General features: G+C 37.8%; 1 protein-coding gene and 1 long non-coding RNA gene across 9 annotated transcripts in view; one reads left to right on the plus strand and one right to left on the minus strand.

The window, feature by feature from the left end:
• On the minus strand, positions 1-21,681 carry CBLL1 (Cbl proto-oncogene like 1). Of its 6 annotated transcripts, none has more exons than XM_025872643.2 (6): positions 21,543-21,681; positions 14,640-14,807; positions 11,259-11,359; positions 10,779-10,862; positions 6,906-6,979; positions 1-4,609 (listed from the first exon to the last, which is right to left on the minus strand). In XM_025872643.2, exons 1-6 carry the CDS (start codon positions 21,589-21,591, stop codon positions 3,574-3,576), a joined length of 1,512 nt encoding a protein of 503 aa, XP_025728428.1. In that variant the 5' UTR covers positions 21,592-21,681; the 3' UTR covers positions 1-3,573. The 6 variants fall into 6 exon arrangements, with proteins under 6 accessions (XP_025728428.1, XP_025728430.1, XP_025728429.1 ...); XM_025872645.2 differs by lacking the exon at positions 21,543-21,681 and adding an exon at positions 20,560-20,719 and having other exon boundaries at positions 11,259-11,356; XM_025872644.2 differs by lacking the exon at positions 21,543-21,681 and adding an exon at positions 20,560-20,719.
• Positions 20,613-24,634, plus strand: part of LOC112824724 (uncharacterized) — a 12,423-nt gene continuing 8,401 nt past the window's right edge. Inside the window, exon 1 of one of the 3 annotated variants that reach the window (XR_012380165.1) lies at positions 20,613-20,735. This is a non-coding gene — a long non-coding RNA (uncharacterized lncRNA). Of the gene's footprint in view, positions 20,736-21,773; positions 22,081-22,996; positions 23,156-24,634 lie in introns of those variants that run through there. The other 2 variants (XR_012380164.1, XR_012380166.1) reach the window with 2 other exon arrangements.

A 24,634-nucleotide genomic window follows, 5' to 3' on the forward strand; every position in this document is an offset into this window, starting at 1 on the left:
TTGTTTGAAAATCCAAATGTTTTTATTAATATCAAGTATTTTCACTGGCTTACCTCTCTGTCCCCTTTAAGCGAATATCCAATATTCCTTTATTAGATTGTACATATATTGTAATAAGTAAATTCTACTTAGTTTTTAGGCCAAAATTTAACAGATTACAGTTACAAACCAGTGAAGAAAAATAAAGCCACTTTGGCCAAAATATAGTGTTTGAGTATGATTACGTCAAACTCCAATTAACATTAATATTTGATGGCTAATCTAATAATTAGAAAAGTATATTTTTCTTCTAGGTACTTGTTACTTTTTCATGTACAGCTGACCCTTCGACAGGGTTCTGAACTGCGCAAGTCCACTTACTTATACACGGATTTTTTTCGATGCAGTACAGTCCTGTATTTTCTCTTCTTTGTAACTTTCTTAGCTAGATTTTTTTCCTAGCTTCATTGTAAGAATACAGCATATATAATACATATAATATGCTAAATATGTATTAATCAACTGTGTATATAATCAAGCTATTATTAAAATTTGGGGGGAGTCGAAAGTTATACGTGGATTTGACTGTGCAGGGGGGTCAGCACCCCTAATTCCCACATTGTTCAGAGTCAACCGTACTTATAATATAGGACTTTTTTGAAATTTTCATGAGATTGGACTATAGGGCTTTTCCAGAAAGAGGTAAGACGCTCTTCCAGTATGTTAGAACAAAGTCTACAGCAGCTCTGTATACCTCATATAGTAAAGTCACTTATGTGAGTTAAAAAATTTAAGTTCAGATTATCCTTTCCACTTATATTTCAGTGGTATCTAGTTAGTATTTACACAATAATTTTGAGCAAATGGTTTTTACAGGGCAAAATGGATATAGTTTCTCATGGTTTTTGCAACTGATAGTTCCCCAAATACTGTATTATACTGAGAACAAGCATGCCACTGAAGAAATATTAACATTCAACTTGCTGGTTTTCATCTCAAAAAAAGTGAATCTAATTTTACTGTAAAAGTTGTACCAACACATAAACACAGAAAATTTTGCATTCTCCCAAATGTGTCGTCATTAGGTAAAAATTCATCTAGGCAAAATAGTATTTATGCTTCCATTTTATTGTTTTTAAGAATTAAACTGCCACCTCAGTAGTCTTAAGAGCAATATAATGAAACATACATACATTTAATTTAGACTTATGTCCATCATAGCTTCAAAGGCTTCCCTGAAAAAAGGCTGGGATTCACATCTTTTTCCTTAAGGAAAGAAAAACTAACAGTAATTTTGTTATCCTTCTACCCACCCACCCTCATTCAAACAATAACTGGATGAATTCAAGTCTAACACCATTTAAAAATTTTGTCTGCTACAACACATTCATCTGATCTGCCTCCCTGCATAACACGTATTTTTTTAAACCTAACTGAAAAGAAATCATTTTCTTAAAAGTCTATGAGAATTCTCTTAAACATGTGGAAGTTTATCATGATAGTAATTGTTTTGTCCAATACATCGGCTAAGTGGTTTCATACCACGTTCAACTCTAGCGAATTTCAGTAAAAACAGGAGAGCTCCTCATAGACAGCTGAAAAGCTCTAAAGTGAATTTGGCTATTTTCTTATTACAAGAAACAGAATGGTATTGGATTTTCAACAGTAATATTTTAACAGCTCCTAAACAGGGGCATGAAAAGGAATCAAGTTTGCACCAGTCCAAGTACCTACAGTAATATGATAGAAGCACTCACCACCACCATTTCACACTAGTTCATACTTCACTCCCACGCTTCTAATAAGAATTTCCCACTAGATCTATTGCATTAACACTGGACTCTCAAATTGCTAGATGTGAAAAATCACTCAATTAACTTTAAAAAAAAGCGTATTTGTTATTTTCAGCTGGTCAAGGTTGAAATGATCATTGATATCATCTCTAACTTCAGCTCTAAGTTCATAGATGCCTCTGCATCTGATGATCCAAGATGAGAAACTGTTTTTTGCCTGTATCTGACAGAATTAAATGGTAAATTAGCCATCAGTTCACCCTTTGTCAAAAAGAAATGTTCTAAATTTATGCACTACAAACTAGTTAATAAATGATATCTGCATACTACACTTTTCATGTTTATATTATGCACCATTTTAGGGGGGAGGAAATACTTCACAGGGGTTTATTCAAAGGATATAAAATAATATCCTAAGAGTGTTGATTTATACATATGAGTTCTGTATAAAACGTAAGTGGTCATCTTAGCTGGACTGTAACAAGCCCCTATAATGCAAAAGCTGACTCTAAAGGCACCTTATAAAGCTCTGAAATTCACAATTTAGTCATTCCTTTTCTCTTATACAAAATCATCTGGTAGTCTGCACTGTTGACTCCATTTTAAAACATTCCAAATTTTATAGTGCTTAACCAATAAAAGGAATAGGAAATAATTAATAGTTTTAAAATTTCAAGTTAGAGAAAAAAACCTTATCACACAGTAATGAAACCTGAGCAACGCCAAGTTTGTGATTACAAGAACGTCCTTCATTAATACAGTATTCCTCAACGGCATTCATACTGTACTTTAAAACCCAACAGACAAGAACCCACTCAAAGCACAGATCAAACTCTACCAGGAAATGAGGAATTATACAAAGCTTATTCAGCCCTAAATATGTAGTTTAAGACAATGAGCAGAGTAGAACACACTTCATCTGAATAACACAATTTAAACAGTTCTATAAAATAATGTTACTTTAGATTAGTAAATGTGGTGCATCATGTGATTCCAACCATTCGGTAGAAAGCATTAACGAGTAACAGTATCCCCCAACAGCTTGGAGCCTGTAGAGTCAATTGCTTTGGCCGGATCTTTCCAAATAATTACTAATGCCTTTTAATATTATGAACATAAATATGGAATTCCAATGTATTTTGGTGCTCCTGAGGCTGCCTAAAAATGAAAAGGCATCCAAGTGAAGTGCATTATATACTTAATATACCTCAAAATTTCAGTGCCTAAATGTGAAATAATTCTCTACCATTTAACAGTCTGCCTTACAGTAAATTCTAGTAGATTTTTACTTTTAGGATTTTATTGTAACTTTGGGAAATTAGTGGTAAAACATATGGTTTTAAAAAACAGTATGTAGCTGCACTTAAATTCACATAAAAATAGCATTTTTACAACCATTTTGAAATTTAATCCTTTTACACAGGTTAACAAAATGTATCACCAGAAAAACTAAACATTGGATTTAACAAAAGCCGTATTTTTGAAAGTGGAACAATGAAAAATTCTTCTCACATTTTTCACAGACGGTCACCTCTGGGTCAATTTAGCGCACTAGGGGGACAAAGTCGTTAAGGTACAGCTGTGCTCAACTGAGTGACTTATCTGCACTACGGTATAGTCTCAAAGTCAATTCTAAGGTCAAGATTTAAAACCATTTTAAGAGACAAGACCCTAAGTGTTTTATGGTCACCTCAGTAAGAGGTACTTTTTCCTTCCCCAAAACAGTCAAAGCTTAATTAAAAGATTGACTATACGTAAGTTTTTTTTTCCTCATCAAATCTTCAGTTCAAAGTACTATTAATCATTGGTAATACGGTCTATATCTTGTCTGATCTGGATGATGTGGTCCAGGAAGTGGGGTTTGAGAAGGCGGACCCTGCATTCGTGGAGGAGGAGGTGGCCCTCTTGGTGCAGGCCATATACCAGGACTCATTCCCCCTGGTTGTGTAAATGGAGGGCTCAGAGTTCCTTGATCTTCAGTGAACTGGGGTAAAGAGTTAGGATTGTAATGGTGAGGAGGGGGTGCAGTTACAGGTGGACCACCATGTTGAGGTGGGGGAGGTCCTGGAGGAGGATGATTCATATAAGGTGGCATCTGGGCAATAATATGTCCAGGGGGAGGGGTGATTGGTGGTGGAGCAGAGGTCATTGGTGGAGGTGGAGCTTGGCTATAAACCAAGTGAGGAGTACCTGCGGCCTGGGGAGGATGTGGCATTGGATGGCTTATTGGTGGTGGAGGAGGTGGGGGTGGTGCATAATGTTGCTGTGGAGGCATAATATGATGAGGGTGCGAAACCACTGGTTGACCCTGATATTCAGGATGGTGGTGAGCAGGTGCTGGGGCAGGAGGTGGTGGTTCTCTAGCACCTGAATTTGAGTCATCCTGAATAGGGACGGTTATTAAATTGCTGTGTTTTCTTGTTGAAATACGAAAGGTTTCCTGACTGACCGAACGAGGTGGAGGTGGAGCCATGGACAACTCTGCAGGAGGCGCACGGATGTCCTCGTGGGGCTGATTATAGTGCTCGTGTGGCACGTGTTGCAAAGGAGGTGGTGGCATCATGATGTGCTGCTTTGGCGGAATGTGGCTCATATGGTGCTTGTCCGGCGGCATTATAAAGCGATCGGGGATTTCGGCTGGTGGTGGGGCAATAGGCGGATGGACGTTTTCAAGTGAAGCGCGGGCAACAGGTTTTCCAGCTCTCATATGGCGGTGGTTGATATGAGCCTGTAAGTCTCTCTGAGACAAGTATGTTCTCTTGCACCCTTGAACAATGCTACACATGAAGAGAGAACCTCGTGTACACTGCTCGATTCGCTGCACAGGATCACTACAGCTAAATTAGAAGGGGAAAAAATTGATTTACTGAAAGCAGACTATAAAAATAATATATGCCTGTTCCTAAAATCGGTTGTGGAAAATATTGCAGAAGTTCACAATTAAAAGTTGTAGTTACTGTAAGTCAACCTTTAATCTCTCCCACTCTGTGGTCTGTTCCCTATTAAGCATCAGCTTTCCACCAAACTCAGACCTCTTAATACAAAAAAAGCATTGTAAGTTACAAGTGTTCATCAAACAGAGTATGTTTTAAGAAAAGACCTATTCTTCCTAAGACCCAGAATGATCTGGTTGTCTCAAACAACTCTACGCTTTGCATCCATTTGCAAAAATACCCAGAAAGGATAAACCAAAGACGTGTCATAGTCATGGAATCCAAACTTGTTCGGTATTTACTGAGCAATAAGTATGTGCTGAGCAAACAATACGAAGTAAAAGATGCTGCAAGGACTACAAAAATGAGTAAGATCATCCTAATAAGCAGGGTTCCTAAAATTCAACAACGTGAACAATTTAAATTCAAACCCTGACTATCCAGAGTCCCTTAAGGAAGAATTACCAGACAATTTTACTATGAAAAAGTATTACACACTCCCTTCTAAACTCTAAGCACTAAATTTAACTCAACGTTTTCTTATTGACTCAGGGTCAAATTTAACTTTTCTTCATTCACTGTATTTAATCCACACTTGCCTTTGGAGTCTTTGAAGAAATAGTGGAAAGAGGACTGAACAAGGTATAAGAACTGGGGTTAAGCACCGGCTCTGTCAACTTGGAGAAGTCTTTTAATCTTTTTATTTCTTCATCTGCCATATGGGGTTAAAACATGCCCTCTACCTAATCACAATGTTCTTTTTTTTTTTATCTACTTTGCCCTACTTAAAAGAATATTCTAGGATAAATGAAACAATGAAAGTGACAGGATTGAATCACTAGTTAAGCACTACGTAGGCACAGACAGAAGCTCTGATCACTGAACATGTGTGTCAGGTCATCTGAGACTATATTAAATGGCTCTCTATTCTTGATTTTGAGTTGTGTCCACACTTCCAATCCAGCTATAAGGCTGGCACTCCTTGATCCTAGCAGGCTTCCTGAGTGGCCATTTGGCACAGTTCTCATTTTTTGCTTCTACTTTGCTGTAAACTCAGAAATATCTCTACAGTAACAGGATATAAGGCACTTTGTTTTGGGCGATGCTTAAAAGCAACAGTAGATATTTATATTAACGTGCGCTGCCATTTCTTCTCTTCCTGATTTGAGCCTGTCAAACAGCTAGATAGGCTTATGTTCTCAAATAGCTAAGGGCCAACCAGTGAGGTGCTTACTTGGGAGTTACACTTAATATCCTGAAAACTAAATTCCCTTTTAAATATTAATATTAGAACACTTAGTGAATCATCCTTTCTCTCTCAGTGATGTCAATCTTCCTACACCACAAAAAGAAACCATCCCCTGCAACTATCCACAATTTCTGTTATCAACCAATACTACCAATCTTGAGATAGCTTCTGACACAGGTTATAAAATCTCAAAAGCCTACAATTGCTCTAAGGAAGTTTGTCTCACAGCTTTCTCAAGTCTTCTATCAGGGGTTCTAAATGGATATAAAAATTCCCAATTTACTCTGGATCTTTCAAGACCATCCCAAACTGGATCGATATCAACCAAAATACCTCTAGATCTTCTTCATAACTTGTCTGAGCTGATGTCATGATGGTGTCCTAAGATATACTCGAGATATAAATAATAAGATTTAAAGGTAATAAATAAGAGCTTATACTTAACATAGTACTTATTATATGTTAGGTGCTGCAAATATACATACTAGTTTAGTTCTAACAACAACACAGGGAGGTAGATACTATTATTAGCTCCATTTTACTGATGAAGAAACAACCTGTCACATAACTAATAAGTGGCAGAATATGGATTTGAAGCCAAGAATTCTAATTCCAAAGTCTCTGTTCTCAATCACTGCTTGATACTATCTCTCTAGAGTCCCATCAGAAAAAAACAAAAAACAAAAATACAAAACAACTGTTTTGGTTTATAACACCAATTTTGTGATGACAAATATATTTGTTTTGGCCAATCTGAACTAACAGATAACAGCTACCTAGCCCTATCCTAAGGAGAAGGCTAAGGCCAACTCTGGGCTCACAAAGAAAGATCAGCTATGTCTGCTTATTTGATATCCTGCTGCTGACTTACAACATACCCTGACCTTTAACTTGGATTACAATTCATCCCATCACAAACTTTATTATTTAAAAATGTAATGATAATCTTACCCTGGACACATCTTATCTCCTTTTTTTTCATGTAAAATAGCACAGTCATAGCAAAAAACATGCTTGCATGGAATCTGTGAACAGAGACATAATAGTTAAGCACATGAGAATTTAAAATATTTCCATAAAAAGTAACTGTAAGCACAGTAACCTAGACACAGAAAGCACTTGAGAACGATTCATCAAAACAAACAAACAAAAACATTTATTAAGTACTAGTTACAGAAAAGCAACAGTTAACCTTTTTCAGTAACAAAGCCCTTTAAGAATATAAGGAAAACTTTGGCCCTTTCCCCAATAAACGAATACATGTGCATCTGCTTACACTTTCTGGAAGTACAAACGCTATGAGTTTCATCCTGTGGTTCCTAGCATGTAAAGCTCCTAAACAAGCCCACACCAGCCAAAGCAATTTACAGATTCAATGCAATTTTTCACAGAACTAGAACAAAAAGTCCGAAAGTTTGTATGGAACCACAAAAGACCCCGAACAGTCAAAGTAATCTTGAGAAAGAACAAATCTGGAGGTATCACAACCCCAGATTTCAAACTAAACTACAAAGCTGTAGTAATTAAAACAGGATGGTATTGGCACAAAACAGATACAAATGAATGAAACAGAGTTGAGCCCAGAAATAAACCCATGCTCATATGGTCAATTAATCTACGACAGATGAAACAAAAATACACAATGGGAAAAATGCAGTCTCTTCAATAAATGGTGTTGGCAAACTGGACAGCCAGGAAAAGAATGAAACTGGACCACTTTCTTATACCATACACAAAAATAAACTCAGAATGGATTAAAGACCTACATGCATGACCTGAAACCATAAAACTCCTAAAAGAAAACACAGGCAGCAATTTCTTGAACAGCAATCTTAGCAACATTTTTCTAGATATGTCTCCTCAGGCAAAGAAAACAAAAGCAAAAATAAATAACTGGGACTACAACAAACTAAAATGCTTTTGCACAGCAAAGGAAACCATCAACAAAACAAAAAGACAATCTACTGAATGGGAGAAGAAATTTGCAAATGATATATCCAATTAGGGGTTAATACCTAAAACACATAAAGAACTCATACAACTCAACACCAAAACAAACAAACAAACAAACAAAAAAACCAAACACCAAATAACCTGATTAAAATGCGCTGAGGACCTGAATAAACATTTTTCCAAAGAAGACATTCAGATGGCCAATAGGCAAGTGAAAAGATGCTCAACATCACTAATCATCAGAGAAATGCAAATCAAAACCACAATAAGATATCACCTTACATCTGTCTGAATGGCTAGTATCAAAAAAAAGACAAGAAATAATGTGTTGGTGAGGATATAGAGAAAAAAGAACCCTCAACTGCACTGCTGGTAGGAATATAAACTGGTGCAGCCACTGTAGAAAACTGTATGGAAGTTCCTCAAAAAACTAAAATTTGAAGTACCATACAATCCACTAATTCCACTTCTGGGAATTTACCTGAGGAAAACGAAAAACACTAATTCGAAAAGGCATATGCACCCTTATGTTTATTGCAACATTATTTATAATAGCCAAGATATGGAAGCAACCCAAGTGTCTAATGATAGATAAATGGATAAAGTAGATGTGGTACATATACACAATGGAATATTTAAAAATTATAAAATAATAAATAATACAAAAATAATAATACAATAAAAGTAATAATAAATAATACACACTAAAAATATATATAATTGGGGGGGTGGAAGGGATGGGGTGGCTGGGTAACAGACATTGGGGAGGGTATGTCCTATGGTGAGCGCTGTGAATTGTATAAGACTGTTGAATCACAGACCTGTACCTCTGAAACAAATAATATATTATATGTTAAAAAAAAAAAAGAAGATAGTAGGAAGGGTAAAGTGAAGGGGGGAGAAATCGGAGGGGGAGATGAACCATGAGAGACTATGGACTCTGAGAAACAAACTGAGGGTTCCAGAGGGGAGGGGGGTGGGGGGATGGGTTAGCCTGGTGTTGGGTATTAAAGAGGGCACGTACTGAATGGAGCACAGGGTGTTATACGCAAACAATGAATCATGGAACACTACACCAAAAACTAATGATGTAATGTATAATAATATAATAAAATAAAAAAATAAATAAAAATAAAAATACATATAATTAAAAAAATACACTTAAAAATTAAATCTTGCCATTTGCAACAACGTGGATGCACCCAGAGGGTGTTGTGCTAAGTAAAGTCAGTCAGAGAAGGGCACCTGCGTGGCTCCGTCAGTTAAACAACCGACTCTTGATTTCAGCTCAGGTCACGATTTCAGGGTCATGAGATTGAGCCCAGCATCAAGCGCCATGCCCAGCAGGAGTCTGCTTGAGATTCTCTCCCTCTGCCCTCCCCCACCATGAGCACATGTGCACTCTCTCTCTAAAATAAATAAATCTTTTAAAAAAACATAACAAAGAAAGACAAATACCATATGATTTCACTCACATGTAGAATATAAAAAACAAAACAAACACAACAACAAAAAGAGAAACAGTCATAATAAATACAGAGTACACATTAGTGGTTGTGGCAAAATAGGTGAAGGTAATTAAGAGGTACAAACTTCCAGTTACAAAACAAGTCATAGGAATGAAAAGTACAGTGTAATCAATATTGAAATATATTGAATTATATTATACAATACTGAAATATAGTCAATAATACTGTAATAACTTTGTGAGGTGAAAGATGGTAACCACACTTATCATGGTGAGCACAGTGTAATATAATTGTCAAACCACTATGGTGTACACCTGAAAACTAATTTAATGTCAACTATACTTCAATTAAAAATAAAAAAATTAGGGGCGCCTGGGTGGCTCAGTTGGTTAAGCGACTGCCTTCGGCTCAGGTCATGATCCTGGAGTCCCGGGATCAAGTCCCGCATCGGGCTCCCTGCTCAGTGGGGAGTCTGCTTCTCCCTCTGACCCTCCCCCCTCTCATGTGCTCTCTCTCTCTCACTCTCTCTCTCAAATAAATAAAAATAAAAATCTTAAAAGTAAATAAATACCCTTAAATATGTTTAAAAAATAAATAAAAAATTAAAAAATTAAAAATTAAAAAAAAAAACTCCCCAAAAATACCATAACCATGTTTTATCTTATCCTGTTCCTCCTGAAACTATTCCAAAGCAATAAAATAAGAAGTATCTCCTATGTTTAATATAAGTAGCATTTTTCTCTGGCAGTTAATAAACTTATAAAAATCCAAAAATAAATCAGAAGGACGGGGTAAAATGATGTTAAACCATTTTAAAATTCACAATCCACATTACTGTTATTTAGTTATGTTATACAGCAAAGCAAGAGTATACAATTTATGCCCTCTACCAGCAGATATGTTACTGAGTTCAATTTTTTTTTTCAAACACAAATGTAAAACTATCTTTTTTTAATGGAGAATGTGTCAAAATTACTATAAAATTACAGCGAGGGGGTTGTAATTGTTTTTAATGATTAGAATTCAACTCGCCAAAATTCTAAATATTATTAGTTTTACATTAAAAATTATAACCTTCAGAAACGAGTAATTGACTTTATTCTTTAAACAAGAAACATTTTTCCTTAATAAACTATAATAAATGTATACTAACAACTATCAAACAGTCCAAAGAAGTTAAGTTTTCAGAAGTTAGTTTCCTTAGTAATTTTTAAGCAAGTCAAGAATTTGTCAGTTATATTAAATACATGTTATCCCAAAATTTCCCTTAGCCATTTCATACTTATTTAAAAATGTCACAAACTCAGTATTAAACAGTGATAAACCTATCTATTTAAATTTCAGAATTCCATCTCTATGCAAATTTTACATTTACTAAAACATTTAATTTAGTGATACTTACCATTCGCCCATAGATTTTAATAGGCAATCCACATTTGTCACAGAAATGTACTGGTGTATCATCCTTTTCACCTAAGATGTTTATCTGTTGAAATGATATAATTAAAATTTCCTTTTTAAGCATTTCTAAAAATTGTATTTATAATTATGCAATGAATTGGTTAGTATTTATAAAAGTTCTTAGAACAATTAAGGGTTTCTTGGTATAGTTCCTATATATTCCACACAATTAGCTGTGCCACTGTTAGGTTTTTTTTCTCTTAGTGTTTATGGTTATTGATTTTACTTCACTTTACTGATAATTACTTCAAATTATTTTTGAAAATAGTGGAAACAGGGGCATTAATAAATGAATCATTTGAGTGTTTTCTAAAAAGCATAACAGCTGCAATAAAAGCTCAAACCATTCTTTTTTCTGATTGTTCTAATAAAATACTTGATATTTTATTGTTCTAATAATATTTTTTATTTTTAGTTATACCTGGAAGTCCCAAAAAAGGTGTCCAGGAAATCTTCGCTGATTTCCAAAAAGCTCGCCCCCTTTACAGTCATACCGTTCTTCTTCGTTATAATCAAAACCTTCTGAGAAAAGAAAGTGTTAAAGATTAACTTTTCAAAGCCTAAATTTCATTTTGGAAGTACACGTATATGGCGCCACAGACCTGTTCACCGAAAAGCCTATCTGAAGCCTTTCAAAGCTCTTCTAACGACAAGATAATCAACTAGTTTGAGTTTAAAATATCAGCTAGAAATGATCTTGGCAACCATCTAGTCCAACTCTCTTACTTCACGATTGAGAATACTATAGCATTGGGACCCATAATAACTCAACACATAGATTAGTGGTAGAGCCAGAACAGACCTCAGAACTCTTCACTCCCATTCAAGTGCTCTTATTAACTCATCAGACTATCTCTAGTTTAAACTTCACTAATTACCATCATCACACTTGTTGCACAAACTTTTAAGATACTGATCACCACTTACTCTAATCTTCCTACAAAAGTGGTATCATGCTGCAAGAGGCTGATTTCATTGCCATTAAGTATATAATGGAAACAAAGAATTCTTCAGGTTTTTTCTTATGACTTAGTAAATTAGGTATCCTCTCCTTCAGTCTTAAAACTGAGCCTGATTTTAGAAACAACAACATATTCATACTTCATCCTTTCAGTTCAAACCTCTCCCTGGTTTATCAACCAAACAGCAGAAGCCATATCATATCTATTTACAAGTATCCTCTTCTACATTGCATGTACCAATAAAGTTATGAAGATCAAATGGGTTCAATTTCTCTAACCCTGATCATAATCTTCTCATCTCATACAAAAGAACAGACAACCAAGGGGTAGTCTGATGGTAATTCTAGGTAGAATCCAATTACCTAAAGTAAAGCTGAGAAGACACATCTATCCCTCCAAAATGCCAGGCTTCTCATGTCTCTTTTGGCCCTAGAACTGGTAAACAGAGTAGCCCAAGCACACAAGTTTTAACTTTACCCACATGGCTAAATTACAGCACCTGTGTATGGATAGGCACATGGGCAGACACACAAACACAATGACGCAAGAGTTTTTCAAAGCTGACAGAGACACTTCAGTGCACTGCTAATTATCTCCAATACAAAGGAGATATAAAGATATAAAGTTCAAAGTTATAAAGCTACAAATGAGTGACCATAGACTCTCATTTGACCCATTTATATCTTGTAAAACCTGCTGTCATCTAAAACTCAAAATAAGGAAAATCAATTTCTCTTATTTATCTAAAATGCAGAAAGCAACAAACAAGTAAATAAGGAACACATAATCATTTATCAGAGTAGTTCAACCTATACTCCCATCCTTAAACTACATACTATATATATTCACATAGATATATCAGCACCCAAAACTCCCTATTTTGATCAATGCCTAGGAAAAACACCAATCACTTATTATTTTTTTACCCCAAGTAAGTGAATCTGAAGTATTCAAAAATTATCTTCAGCCTCAGTTTGCTGTGCTGAGAGAGAGAATAACAGTAGTTCCCTCTAGAAAGGGGGGTGGGCTTGGGGAGTGAGAGGAGAGGGAATGGAGGGGCATCTGACAGCAAAAGGATAGAAGGGGGTTTTTAGCTTTTTTGCCTTGTTTGGATTATTACAACAAGAATTTATTTGCGTATTAGTGGGTAGTTTTTAGAAATTATTAAAAGAAACCGAAAGACCAAAGAGAGGGCCCCCTAGGTTATGGGATAGTGCGGCAGCAGCCCTAAGTTGCTACCACCATGACTTAGAACATTTGACTTCAAATGTACTTGTTCAGATGGGGAGAGATACCCTACAATACAAGGAAGCATAATATGAGGTATAATTAAAATAGTTTAATTCCAAAAAAGAAATACAGACAGATTGCTGGAAAAGAACAGAAAATCTAGAAACAGACATACATAAATACGTTTAGACATTTAATGTATGATAATGACGGGATACCTATTTGGCAAAGAGAAGACAAATCACTCAATAGTTGGCACAAACAGCTAGCTGTTTCAGAGAAAAAATAAACAGAGCCAAACTCCACTTTATTTTTTTAATAACCAAATATATGTCCATAAGTGTTCCAATGCCAGCTAACTTTTTTTGTAAAAGGCTAGATAAGTGAATATTTTAGGCTGTGCTGGTCTCTTGTAATTACTCAACTAAGCCATTATAGTGTGAAAGCAGCCATGAACAGTACTTAAATGAATGGGCAATAAGACTTTATAAAAACTGGGCTGCATTTGGTCCACAGGCCATAGTTTGCTGACCCTGTACTAAAGGGTAAGACGGGAAAACTATTTTATGCTCATGAAATAGGGGAAAGGCCTTTCTATGAATGTTATAAAACCCAGAAGTCATAACAGAAAAGACTGGATTGGTATCTGACTACACAGAATCTTCAAACTTCTATACAATAAAAACTATATATATAAAATGCAAAAGACAAATGGTGAAGATACACAATATATGACAAAGAGCCAATTTGTACATTAATTTGTAAAGAACTCATAAAAGCCAATTTGTAAAATAATTTGTGAAGAACTCATAAAAATCAAAAGACAACAAAACAGAAAAAAAATGGTTAAAGGATATGAACAGGTAGATCTTAGGTAAAAGATACATACTATGAGAAGATATATACATAACCCCACTCATAATTAAAGAAATGTGTATCAAAACAAAAATTTTAAAAGGGTAATAGTCCCAATATTGGTGTGTGGGAATATAAACTGATATATTTTCTTGAGGAGCTATTTGACAATTTCCGTTAAATTCTAAAATGCATAGTATCCATCAAGTTATAAAATACCCAAATCAGGCAGTTTAAATTCTACACCAAGTATACATGCTAAGCTACATGTACAAGAATATTTACTACAACATTGTTTTTAACAGCAAAAAAGTTAGAAAAATTACTAAATTATGGCATATCCATAAAAAAATATCTAAACCTATTTTCTTAAATGAGTACATCTGTACATACTGATAAACAGCAAAATTTCAAATGCATCTTACATGCAAAAAGGGCAGTTATACATTAAAAAGTTACTATAAAAATTATTTTGGTGAAGTACTGTCAAGGTAGAGGAACAAATTTCACTTTTAATATTATGTTTTCTGCAATATTATTTAGGTTTTTTTTTAACAACATGCAGTGTTACTTTCAATAACAAAAGAAAAAAACAAAAATATTATAAAGGAAGAGAAAAAGTACATGCCAAAATGAGAAGTCAAACAAAAAGACTACAAAATGAAGACAGTAAGATAAAAAAAGACCACATGGATTATTTGGTGGAATGAGATACAAAAGACAGACCTGTGGACTTGTCAGTTAAAACAAATTACCTTCATCACCAGGCGGAGCCTTTGCAGGCATCCTGTTTATAGTCCTTGGAGTTCGAGGTGCAGTTTTGGCTTTGTTCCCTTGTTTGGAGATGAGCTTTATAGGAATTCGTCTTCGAACATCAAGACCACCCAATGATCCAGAACTATTAGTGCCTTGTAACTCATTATCTATGTCAGAAGAGAAAGTTGTAATTTCTTTTAGTTTTCCTTTTTTGAAGATTATTCTGCCACAGGTATTAAAGTTACATACCCAACATTATCAAGGGCTAGATATCTGGGCTCTGATTTTAAATATTATGTTATATAAGTTTAAACACTAACTTTCTCTGTACTGGATAAAACCTTAATGCAATGCTTTTTGAGACACAGAACCCTTTAAAAAGTTGACAAAAGTTATAGAACCTCTCCCTAAAGTAGATAATAAAAATTTTCATGATTCCAGAAGTTTAGAGAAAACATAAAAAACTTTTCATAAGCCCAAGATAAGAACTTCTGTCTTTAACTAGAAGAGATTTTTTTCAAAGAAAAAAAAAAAGAGTAAGAGGAAGGAGGAGGAAAAGAAAGATCATCATCCCTATTCTCCAGCAAGCACACAAAACACTTGTTAAGTCAGTGAGTCTACACTAGGACAATCAAAAAAAACAAAACACAAAACTACACTGACAATGGCAAAATTAAAGAAATAATGCACCTGAAAACGAAGTTAGTTTTAAGGAAGGTGATTATTTCCTTAGGGGTAAAACAGTTTTTCTAAAAAGTATTCAAGAATAGCAAAAATTATTACACCATTTAATAGCAGAAATATGCAATAATGTATTTGTGCTATAAACTTTCTAGATATATAATGAGTGTGTGTTACTCTGAGCAGCATCATAATGGAAACTCTAAACATTAGAGTTTAGGTGGATGCAAGGTTTCTGTGACTAAATTAGATCTAAATAGGGACACTTTCTAAGTCCAGACTTGTTATTAGCTATGAAATAAATTAACTCATTTCTCATGAGTAATAGGAGCATTATTTCATAGAACTGACTCCATCTGAAGGTTGTCTCCCTTTTTTTCAAGTCTATGACAAAATATTACAATACAGAAAATATTCACCTTTACCTACTAAAGACACAAAGGAAAATGCCCTAAAATAGGAAATGCAAATAAAATAATTTTTTTAAAGATTTTATTTATTTATTTGACAGAGAGAGTGAGTTAGCGAGAGCAGGAACACAAGCAGGGGGAGTGGGAGAGGGAGAAGCAGGCTTCCCACTAAGCAGGGAGCCCGATGCGGGGCTCGATCCCAGGACCCTGGGATCATGACCTGAGCAGAAAGCAGACGCTTAAAGACTGAGCCACCGAGGCGCCACCCAAATAAAATAATTTTTAAAAAGTAATGTTTTAAATGTGACAATTTATTGAACTGGCCCTGCAGGAGATAGTACAATCAAGACTGATAGGCACACTGTTCACATTACATTCAGTAAACCCAAATTTGGAAGTAGCAACCTAGTACTAATGACCTCCAAGGCTACTAGGATCACAGACACATGTTAAATTCACATCAATTTACACTCTTTCCGAACAATATTTATTTTAAGTTTTATTTATCTAAGTAATCTCTATACCCCACATGGGGCTCGAACTCACAACCTCGAGATGAAGAGCTGCACACTCTTCTGACTGAGCCAGCCAGGTGCCCCTCTTTCTGAACAATATTTAGAACAAAATGCAAAATAGGTCCTTAATAATTAATTTAAATATCTTTCAGTCTACTTTCTACTACTACTTTTACAAGAGCTAATCCTCAAAGAAAAAATTCATGGAAAGGAATTACATGGGCCTAACCCTAACCCTAAACTCAACTTGGTCAACTTTCAACACTTCACAAAATGTATTAACAAGCTGAATAATGTATTTCATCTGCTTCCATTCTAGTTATTTATGTAAAAGTACCTACAAGCAATGTAATACCCAAAGGACAGACATGAATCAATTTCTTTTTCTTGCTCAAAAGGTATTCCTGATTTTTCAATAAACTAAAAAAGCAAGTTAATGTAGACAGATTTAGCAGTTCAATGTTGTCCTTCATGTATTAGAAGGACTCAATGGTGTTTTACCTAGAGGAATGACCAAAATACCAACACTTCATTACTGCAAATCCTTTTCCCACCACCCTGAACACTTGTCACAATGGTTGCTTGCTTAGCCTACCACAACTTTTAGGAAGTCCACTGCCCCTTAACACCTTGCCACCTACCTCACAGATTGCAAGCCCATAAACAAAGCACAGCATTTAAGAGTGACATCACTCTGGGTTTGTCTTTTTTTTTTTTTATTAAAAATCAGAAAATACAGCACAATTTCTAATTTTAATATACCAACTAAATATATAAAGCCCGTAAGCACAAAAGTTCTTGGATATTACACAGAAAATGAGAACTAATGCTGTAAGTGGTCATTTATTTTTCTTTTTTCTTTTTTCAAGATTTCCTTTTTAAGTAATCTCTACATCCAATGTGGGGCTCAAACTTACAACCCCAAGATTGAGTCACATGCTCTACTGGCTGAGCCAGCCAGGCACCTCTTTAACTTTGAGGCCATTTAAGGTGAATCCACTTTAAAAAGGACTAGCAATTGGGTGCCTGGGTGGCTCAGTTGGTTAAGCAACTGCCTTCGGCTCAGGTCATGATCCCAGGATCCTGGGATCGAGCCCCGCATCGGGCTCCCTGCTCGGCAGGAAGCCTGCTTCTCCCTTTCCCACTCCCCCTGCTTGTGTTCCCTCTCTCACTGTCTCTCTCTCTGTCAAATAAATAAACAAAATCCTTAAAAAAAATAAAAAAAATAAAAAGGACTAACAATTTATATTATAGTTTTTAAAAAAAAATATTCATTTAGAATTTTATCCTGAATTAAAGGAACCAAGAAATATTTTACAAAATTTAGATTTCAGTTACAACTAAGTGCTGACTCTTAGAACGACCAAAGAATCAATCAAGTGTTAATCGGAGTTTCTTGGAGTAGTTTTTCCTAGCAAAATTCTATTGGAACACTACAAGATAGGCTTCATTTCATGTTTGACTTTTCAGCATGACCATAAATTCAGTCATTTTTGTGTATAATATTCAAGGATTTCAATTTCCCCAAGAGCCTCTCTTAATCCTTTGACATTAAAATCTTTCTTTTCAGATGCCTACCTAGTCATGTCTTCAATCAACTGGCATTTCCTCACTTGCCAATGATTTTTATTTGTGCTTCAAAAAGTTAAATTCATGTTTATGAATTCCATGAAAACCTGTATCTTTTGCAAGGTTTATAATCACAATCAATATACAGCATATGATACCATTTCCTGGTATGAAGCAAGGACAATGACTTATAACAAAATTAAAAGAATAGAAAAAAGAGGCGCCTGGTTGGCTCAGTTGGTAGAACATGCGACTCTTGACCTAGGAGTTGTAAGTTCAAGCCCCACGTTGGATGTAGAGCTTACTTAAAAATAAAATCTTTAAAAAAAAAAAAAAGAAGAAGAAGAAGAATAGAAAAGGAGCAGCAGTGATATCTATATCCGAGCAGGAACTAATTTTTTAAGTGGTTGGTTCATTTGTGAATATTTTCATGTCAGGATGACTCTTTCCTTTCTTAGGCAACATTTTAACTTAGAGAACTAGGATAATAAATACTCAGAGACACACCCAGCAATACTACAACTTCTTAACGTAACACCCTCTAAACTGTGGAAGGGGCTTGACCCCAAATTCTAGTAAAAGGCTCTAATGAGAAATGTGTTGCTCAAGTTACATGCTTGAGCAAAACTTGTTTCAATTCTACAAAATTTCCAAATACTAGAGTTCCTTACAGCCTGGTTCTCGGCCCTCTTCTCTGTATTCTCATTCCTTAAGTGATCTCATCCATCCTCATTCCTTAAAATATTAGCTATCTGGTCGTAAGTCTCAAATATGTATTTTTCAACCCAGATCTTTCCTCTGATCTCCACCTGACAGCACCCCTTGTATGTCCCAGTAAACAACTCATACTTAGCAGTCCAAAATCTTGTTCCCAAGTCTCACCTTTACCACTTAAAAAAAAAAAAAAAGTCCATTTTCCTTCAAAGTTTTCCCCAACTTAATAATGGGCACCACCTAGCTGCTCAAACCAGAAACCTAGGCATCTCTCCTTTCTCTCACAAAGCTCCTATTTGAGTTCTACCACCAAATATTGAATCTGCACACTCCCCTTTTCCCTAAACCAAGCCAACTTCACTAAGCTGAGCCTCTCTTCTTGTCTACTGCAATCACCGTCTAAATTGTCATTCTCCATGAACAACTTATTGTATTTTTAAAGGAAATTATGTTCCTCCTGTACCCCTGTTCCATGGCTTCACACTGCACTTACCATGGCCTTCAAAGCCTTGCACGATCTGACTCCTCCCTTCCTTTCCAATCTCTTAGGGCTCTGCTCTTCTTGCTAAGCTGCAACTGACTTACCTCTAAAAGTTTTCCTTCCTCAGAGTCTTTGTATTTGCTGAAATGCTTTCCTCCTGACTAATTCCATAGATGGATTCTTCTCATCCATCAGATCTCAGCTTATAAATACTACCTTTACATAAAGACCCTCCCTGACCACCCTCTCTGAAGCTTCCTCCTATTAGTCTTTACCACAGACACGGTTTCATTTTTTTTCAAAGCACTCATGATCTGTAATGTTTAGGTTTTTAAAAAAACTTGTCTATCGTGTCTTCCCCAACAGAATGTAATCTCCATGAGGTCAGGGACTCAGTCCGTCTTGTTTACAATTCCATCATCCCATCTCCAGGCAGAGAGGTATCTACCATATATTATGCTGACTAGCACTCACTACATTCTATAGAGATATAATTTTATATCACTATGTACAAAATTTTTTATTTTTTTAGAAAGAGAGCACAAGCAGGGGGAGCGGCAGAGGGAGAAGCAGGCTCCCCACTGAGCAAGGAGCCCAATATGGGACTCGATCCGAGAACCCTGGGATCATGACCCAAGCCGAAGGCAGACGCTCAACTGACTGAGCCACCCAGGCATACCCTTATGTACAAAACTAAGTAGGTATTTGATGACTGAGAACATCCTAACCAATACTTAATACAAAGAATATCCTTTTTTCCTACTTACGATATGGCTGACAGAACTGTACGGAACACTAACTCCAAGTGCACCCATTCAATATCCAAAAAACACAAAAAAGAAAAAGCCAAACAACACATAACGAAGAGCGCAGTCATTCTTACTTGAGGAAAGAGATAAGAATATCTTGAATTTAAACTCTCCTTTGTAAACGCCCCCAAAAGATGAGTAAGGACCACAGCCGAAGCGCGGGGCACGCTTTGGGCGCAGGCAGAAAAGCCGCTCCAAGTATGATTCCGGAAACCATATCCAACTCCCTTCTCTCACCTCTAGTCCATGAAGGACCGGAGAGACAATAACGACCGGCAGTGACCACCGCAGCACCCGCCCAAGGCTAACTGAGACAGCAGGAAGTCTCCAACCCACTCCCGCGCATCGACTCCCAGCGTAATGAGGCTTCTCCGACTCGGAGATTGGAATCTACCCGCCAGTCCCCAACACGTAGAGCAGAGCACCCGGGATGCGAAAAAAAGGAGCCAGCGCTCTCTCGTCCCCACGAGGCCCGCGCCGCCCACCGTCTCGGCTGGGAGCTCAGCAGAACCAGAGAAGCGGCTGTTGCCGGCACCGAGGCTGTAGGTACCACACCGGACCGTAGGCCGGGAAGCAGCAGGCCCTTACCGGGCACGGGGAGGGGTCTGTGAGATTCCTTTCTCACCGCCACACCCCAGTGCTGTAGGGCGAGCGTATCCCCTCTCTGCCCGCTGGGCAGCCAGTCCCAGGCCGGCCAAGGGGGCATGGAACCGGGACCCCCACTGCCTCCGCCTCCTTACCAGTGTGATCCATGATTCGGCTCGCAGGGCACAGTGGGAGCGGAAGTCAACCGCGCCGGAGTCGCAGGGAGCGCGTGCGCTCTACCTTCCCGAGCCCGGGAGGCGGAAGTGCGACCAAGTTGCCGCGGCTTTGGCCTCCCCAGGTTTCCGTCTTTCTCATCCACTACCCAACTCCGGTGAGGGAATCAGGCATAGTTCGGGGAGAGGGTGACAAAGAGGGTACGCGAAGAGCTTCCAGGTTGAGGTTGCTAAGCCTTCTCCTCACGTGCTTCAAGAGAGAGTAGCCTTTAACTGTGGGAAGGAGACCCACGGGAACGGGGGATGGGGAGAGCTGTAGCAGCCGGAGGAATAAGCTCGCGGCAGGTAAAGCGGGTGTCCGCCTCTCCGCGGAACGTTGCCTTCTGGGATTTGTAGTGCGCTGGGGCCCTGGAGGCGGCCAGGTCTACTGCGCAGGCTCGGCCGTTGGGCTGGCCCCACCTCGGCGGGCGGAGTAACGGTTTGGAATCCCCCCGAGTACCGCGAGCGCCTGTCTCCTCCGCCGGGTGCAGGGAAAGTGTAAACACGCGCGCTCAGGAAGGCGTCGTGCAGTGGGAGGTTTCCCACGGGATGGCTGAGCTGGGCGAGAGAAGAGAAAGGCTCTGTGCTTACTGTCTAAATTTTGCTTTGTCCTGACGAGCTCCGCAGACTCTCGTAGAGCCGACTTGGTATACACCCCTGTTCCCACCGCTTGAGTTTCTAACAGTTGAAATACAGAACGCTTGACTAGCGCTCGTTTTTTAGAGCTGGGAGCGCCCTGACCACCTAAGGGCGCAGGGGACCCGCAGCTGCCCCTCCGGCGGGGGACAGCGGCAGGAAAGCGCGGAGCGGAGCCCGAGCAGGGGATGCACGCGCAGTGAGGCGGAGAGAGCGGCGGGGCTGGCTGGGAGAGGGTGAAAAGGAAAGGCCTAAAATGAGGAAGAGAGAGTTAGCACAACAGGCAGTACCTAGTTCCAGTTCTTGGTCCCCGGGGGTTGTGGTTGCGGCTGCCTTCATCGTCCTCAGCCAAAACAAAGGAAAGTGCCACAGAGTGGTTCCTGGGGACCTTCACTGCGGTCTCCACCACGCCGACTCGGCTCATTTGTGTCCACTCCTTTCTCCGACCCTTTACACTTGGTGCTCTCGGATGAGTAGAAAGGAGCACAATTAGGAGAAAACACGAGCTTGGGAGCCGAGGGATTTGGGTTCTATTCCTGTCGTCCCTTGGTGACGACATCATTACCTTGGGTTGTTCACGCTTTCAGTGCCAGATCACTGGATCAATAGATTGTTATTATATTGCCCTACGAATAGAAATGTTTCCGCGGTACTGAATTCTGGAATTCAGTGTGTGCAGCGGTGTGTTGTATCTATAGTTACGCAGTAACAGCTTTGAGTCATAAAGATCAAAACTGTTAAGTGTTCTGTGTTATCTGGTGAATGTTTTATTGGGGTCTTCAAAAAGACTTCCCGGCTATATCTGAAGCTTTATAAGCAAGTTTTTAGGTACAGTTACAACTAAGGATAATTGTGAATCAGAGTTACGCCTGCTTTTGTTGAAATGTACATTTCTGTATTACTAAGTGGTTTCCAAGATGCTTTCAATTGCTGAGCTTACTTTTTGTTTTGGAGGTTGGAGGAAGTTTAGCCATACTTTCCCATTTCTCTGAATACAGTGCTGATATAATCGGGTATTTTTCACCCATTCGAGGTACAGAAGAAGGTCGTTTTCACCTAGGAGGTGCTCTTTTTGTTTTTTTCCTCTCTTCATATTTAGCCTGTCAGCCATACTTCAAATTAATGCAAATCCAGGCTCATAATGGTATTATTAGCATCTGCTGATGCGCATATTTAAAGAATTAGAATAAAAAAGAGCCTTCAAACTATATTTTACATCATTTAGTCTGTAAATCAGATCAGAAGTTGTGTCAGCATTTTATGGTGTATCAAGTTATGAAAATTTACTGAGGGAACACTCACTTATTTTAGATTTCCTGTTGATAAAATGTTAGACAAACATTTGTTGAATTATTTGACATCTGTTGCTTTCATGCACTGCTTGCAGCATCTATGCTCTATATTCATTTCCCCCTTAGCTGTAGTTGTCTCACTTTATCAGGGCGGTAGCAGTGTGACAAATTAATCTCTTTACCTAAACTGATAAGTGAAACTGTGCATAGACTTTTATTTGATTACTGCTGTCTGATATCCATTGTTGGTGACCTCTGTGCTGTCATCACAGTTTATTAAAAGTCAACATTCTTAGTATGCTCTACATGCCTTCTATGAAATAATCTGTTATTGTTATTATATCTAAACAACTTTTATAAAATGGAAAAAAACAAAATAAAATTAGCAGCATGATTTAAAACAACAACAACAACAACAAAAAGTTGGCATTCATATTTATTTTATAGCTTGGTGCTGTCCTGAGGTTTATAAAAACGAAACATCTTAGTAGTGGGAGATCTGAAGCACTGAGGTGCATATTTTCATCTGATAGACCCGTCTGCTGGCCCATGAATTATAAGCTAACGTTCTTTAAGATGTTGTAATAACCTTCCACTAAGAGAAAAATAGGGTGGGTATCAGAGAGCTTGTTTGACTTGTACTGTTGGTCCATGTTTGGGAGAACTGAAAAATAAGCTATGATTGTACAGAATCTTGAAAAGTAAGATTTTAGAGTAACAGTTAAGAAAGAGCACATAGGGGTGCCTGGCTGGCTCAGTTGGTGGAGCACTTGACTCTTGATCTCAGAGTCATGAGTTCAAGTCCCAGGAGCTTGTTTGAGACTCCAGTACCAGGTCAGGACATCTCCTTAATGCTCTTCCAGTGGTATCACACTTTTGTGCCTAAGACTGCAGAAGGCAAGAACTATATAAATAACGGTCCCTGCAAGGATCAGACTGGCTAGCATTTATAGAAATAATTAAAAACACATTATAATTAAATTCTAAGTGTTTTGAGGCAATGCAGTGCTACATACATTCAGAGAAAATAATGAGCAGTAGGACTGAGGGTAGTTAGGTAGACTGTATGGAGGGATTTAAGCTGAGCCTTGATGAACAAATAGGATTTGGAGAGTAGGAGAGCAATGAAAGAGGCATATCAAACAGGTAAGAGCAAGGGCACAGAATGAGAATTGTAACTTCTATAGAGGACAGCGGTCAGCTTGACTTGTACTGTTGGTCCATGTCTGGGAGTACTGAAAAATAAAATTAAGGTATGATTGTACAGAACCTTTAAAAGTAAGATTCCAGAGAAAGATTCCAGTTAAGAAAGAGCATATAGGGGTTCCTGGCTGGCTCAGTTGGTGGAGCATGTGACTCTTGATCTCGGGGTCATGAGTTCAAGTCCCACATATGGTGTGGAGTTTACTTAAAAAAAAACTTTTAATTACAAAAAAAGTACATAAAACCTACCATGATATATTATTCATATAAACAGCATAGTTGAGCAAGGTATATTTTTTAAAAATAAGCAGAACTTCAATTTGGGCGGGGGAGTGAATCAATACTATTACCTATAAGAGAAGAATAGTTGACCGGGGCGCCTGGCTGGCTCAGTTGGTGGAGTGCGTAATTCTTAATCTCGGGGTCATAATCTATACCATGTTGGGTGTAGAGATTACTTACAAATAAAATCTTTAAAGAGAGGAGAGAAAGAAGAGTTGACCAGGAAACCAGAGACCGCTGTGAGATCCAAAATGCTAGTTAGTATGAATGAACTGTTAATGGGAGAACTAATCAGAGTAGTGTCCACCATGCGTTAAAGAGTTTGATAAGTAGGGGCACCTGGGTGGCTCCATCGGTTAAGCGTCCAACTCTGGGTTTCAGCTCGGGTCGTGAGATCCGACTGGCTCTGTCCTTAGTGCAGAGTCTTCTTAAGATTCTCTCTCTCCTTTTCCCTCTGCCCTTCCCCTGGTGTGCACATGCACATGCTCTCTCAAATAAATCTTTAGAAAAGAAGAGGTTTGATAAGTAGAAGTAGCTGGGAAAGGCAGTAGAATATAGCGATTAGGTAGATGAACTTGAGAGTTAAAGACTGGGGGTTCCAAGCC

The sequence above is a fragment of the Callorhinus ursinus genome, unplaced genomic scaffold (genome assembly GCF_003265705.2).
Source record: "Callorhinus ursinus isolate GAN/ISIS: 27379988/994484 unplaced genomic scaffold, GSC_fseal_2.0 scaffold12, whole genome shotgun sequence".
Lineage (NCBI taxonomy): Eukaryota > Metazoa > Chordata > Mammalia > Carnivora > Otariidae > Callorhinus > Callorhinus ursinus.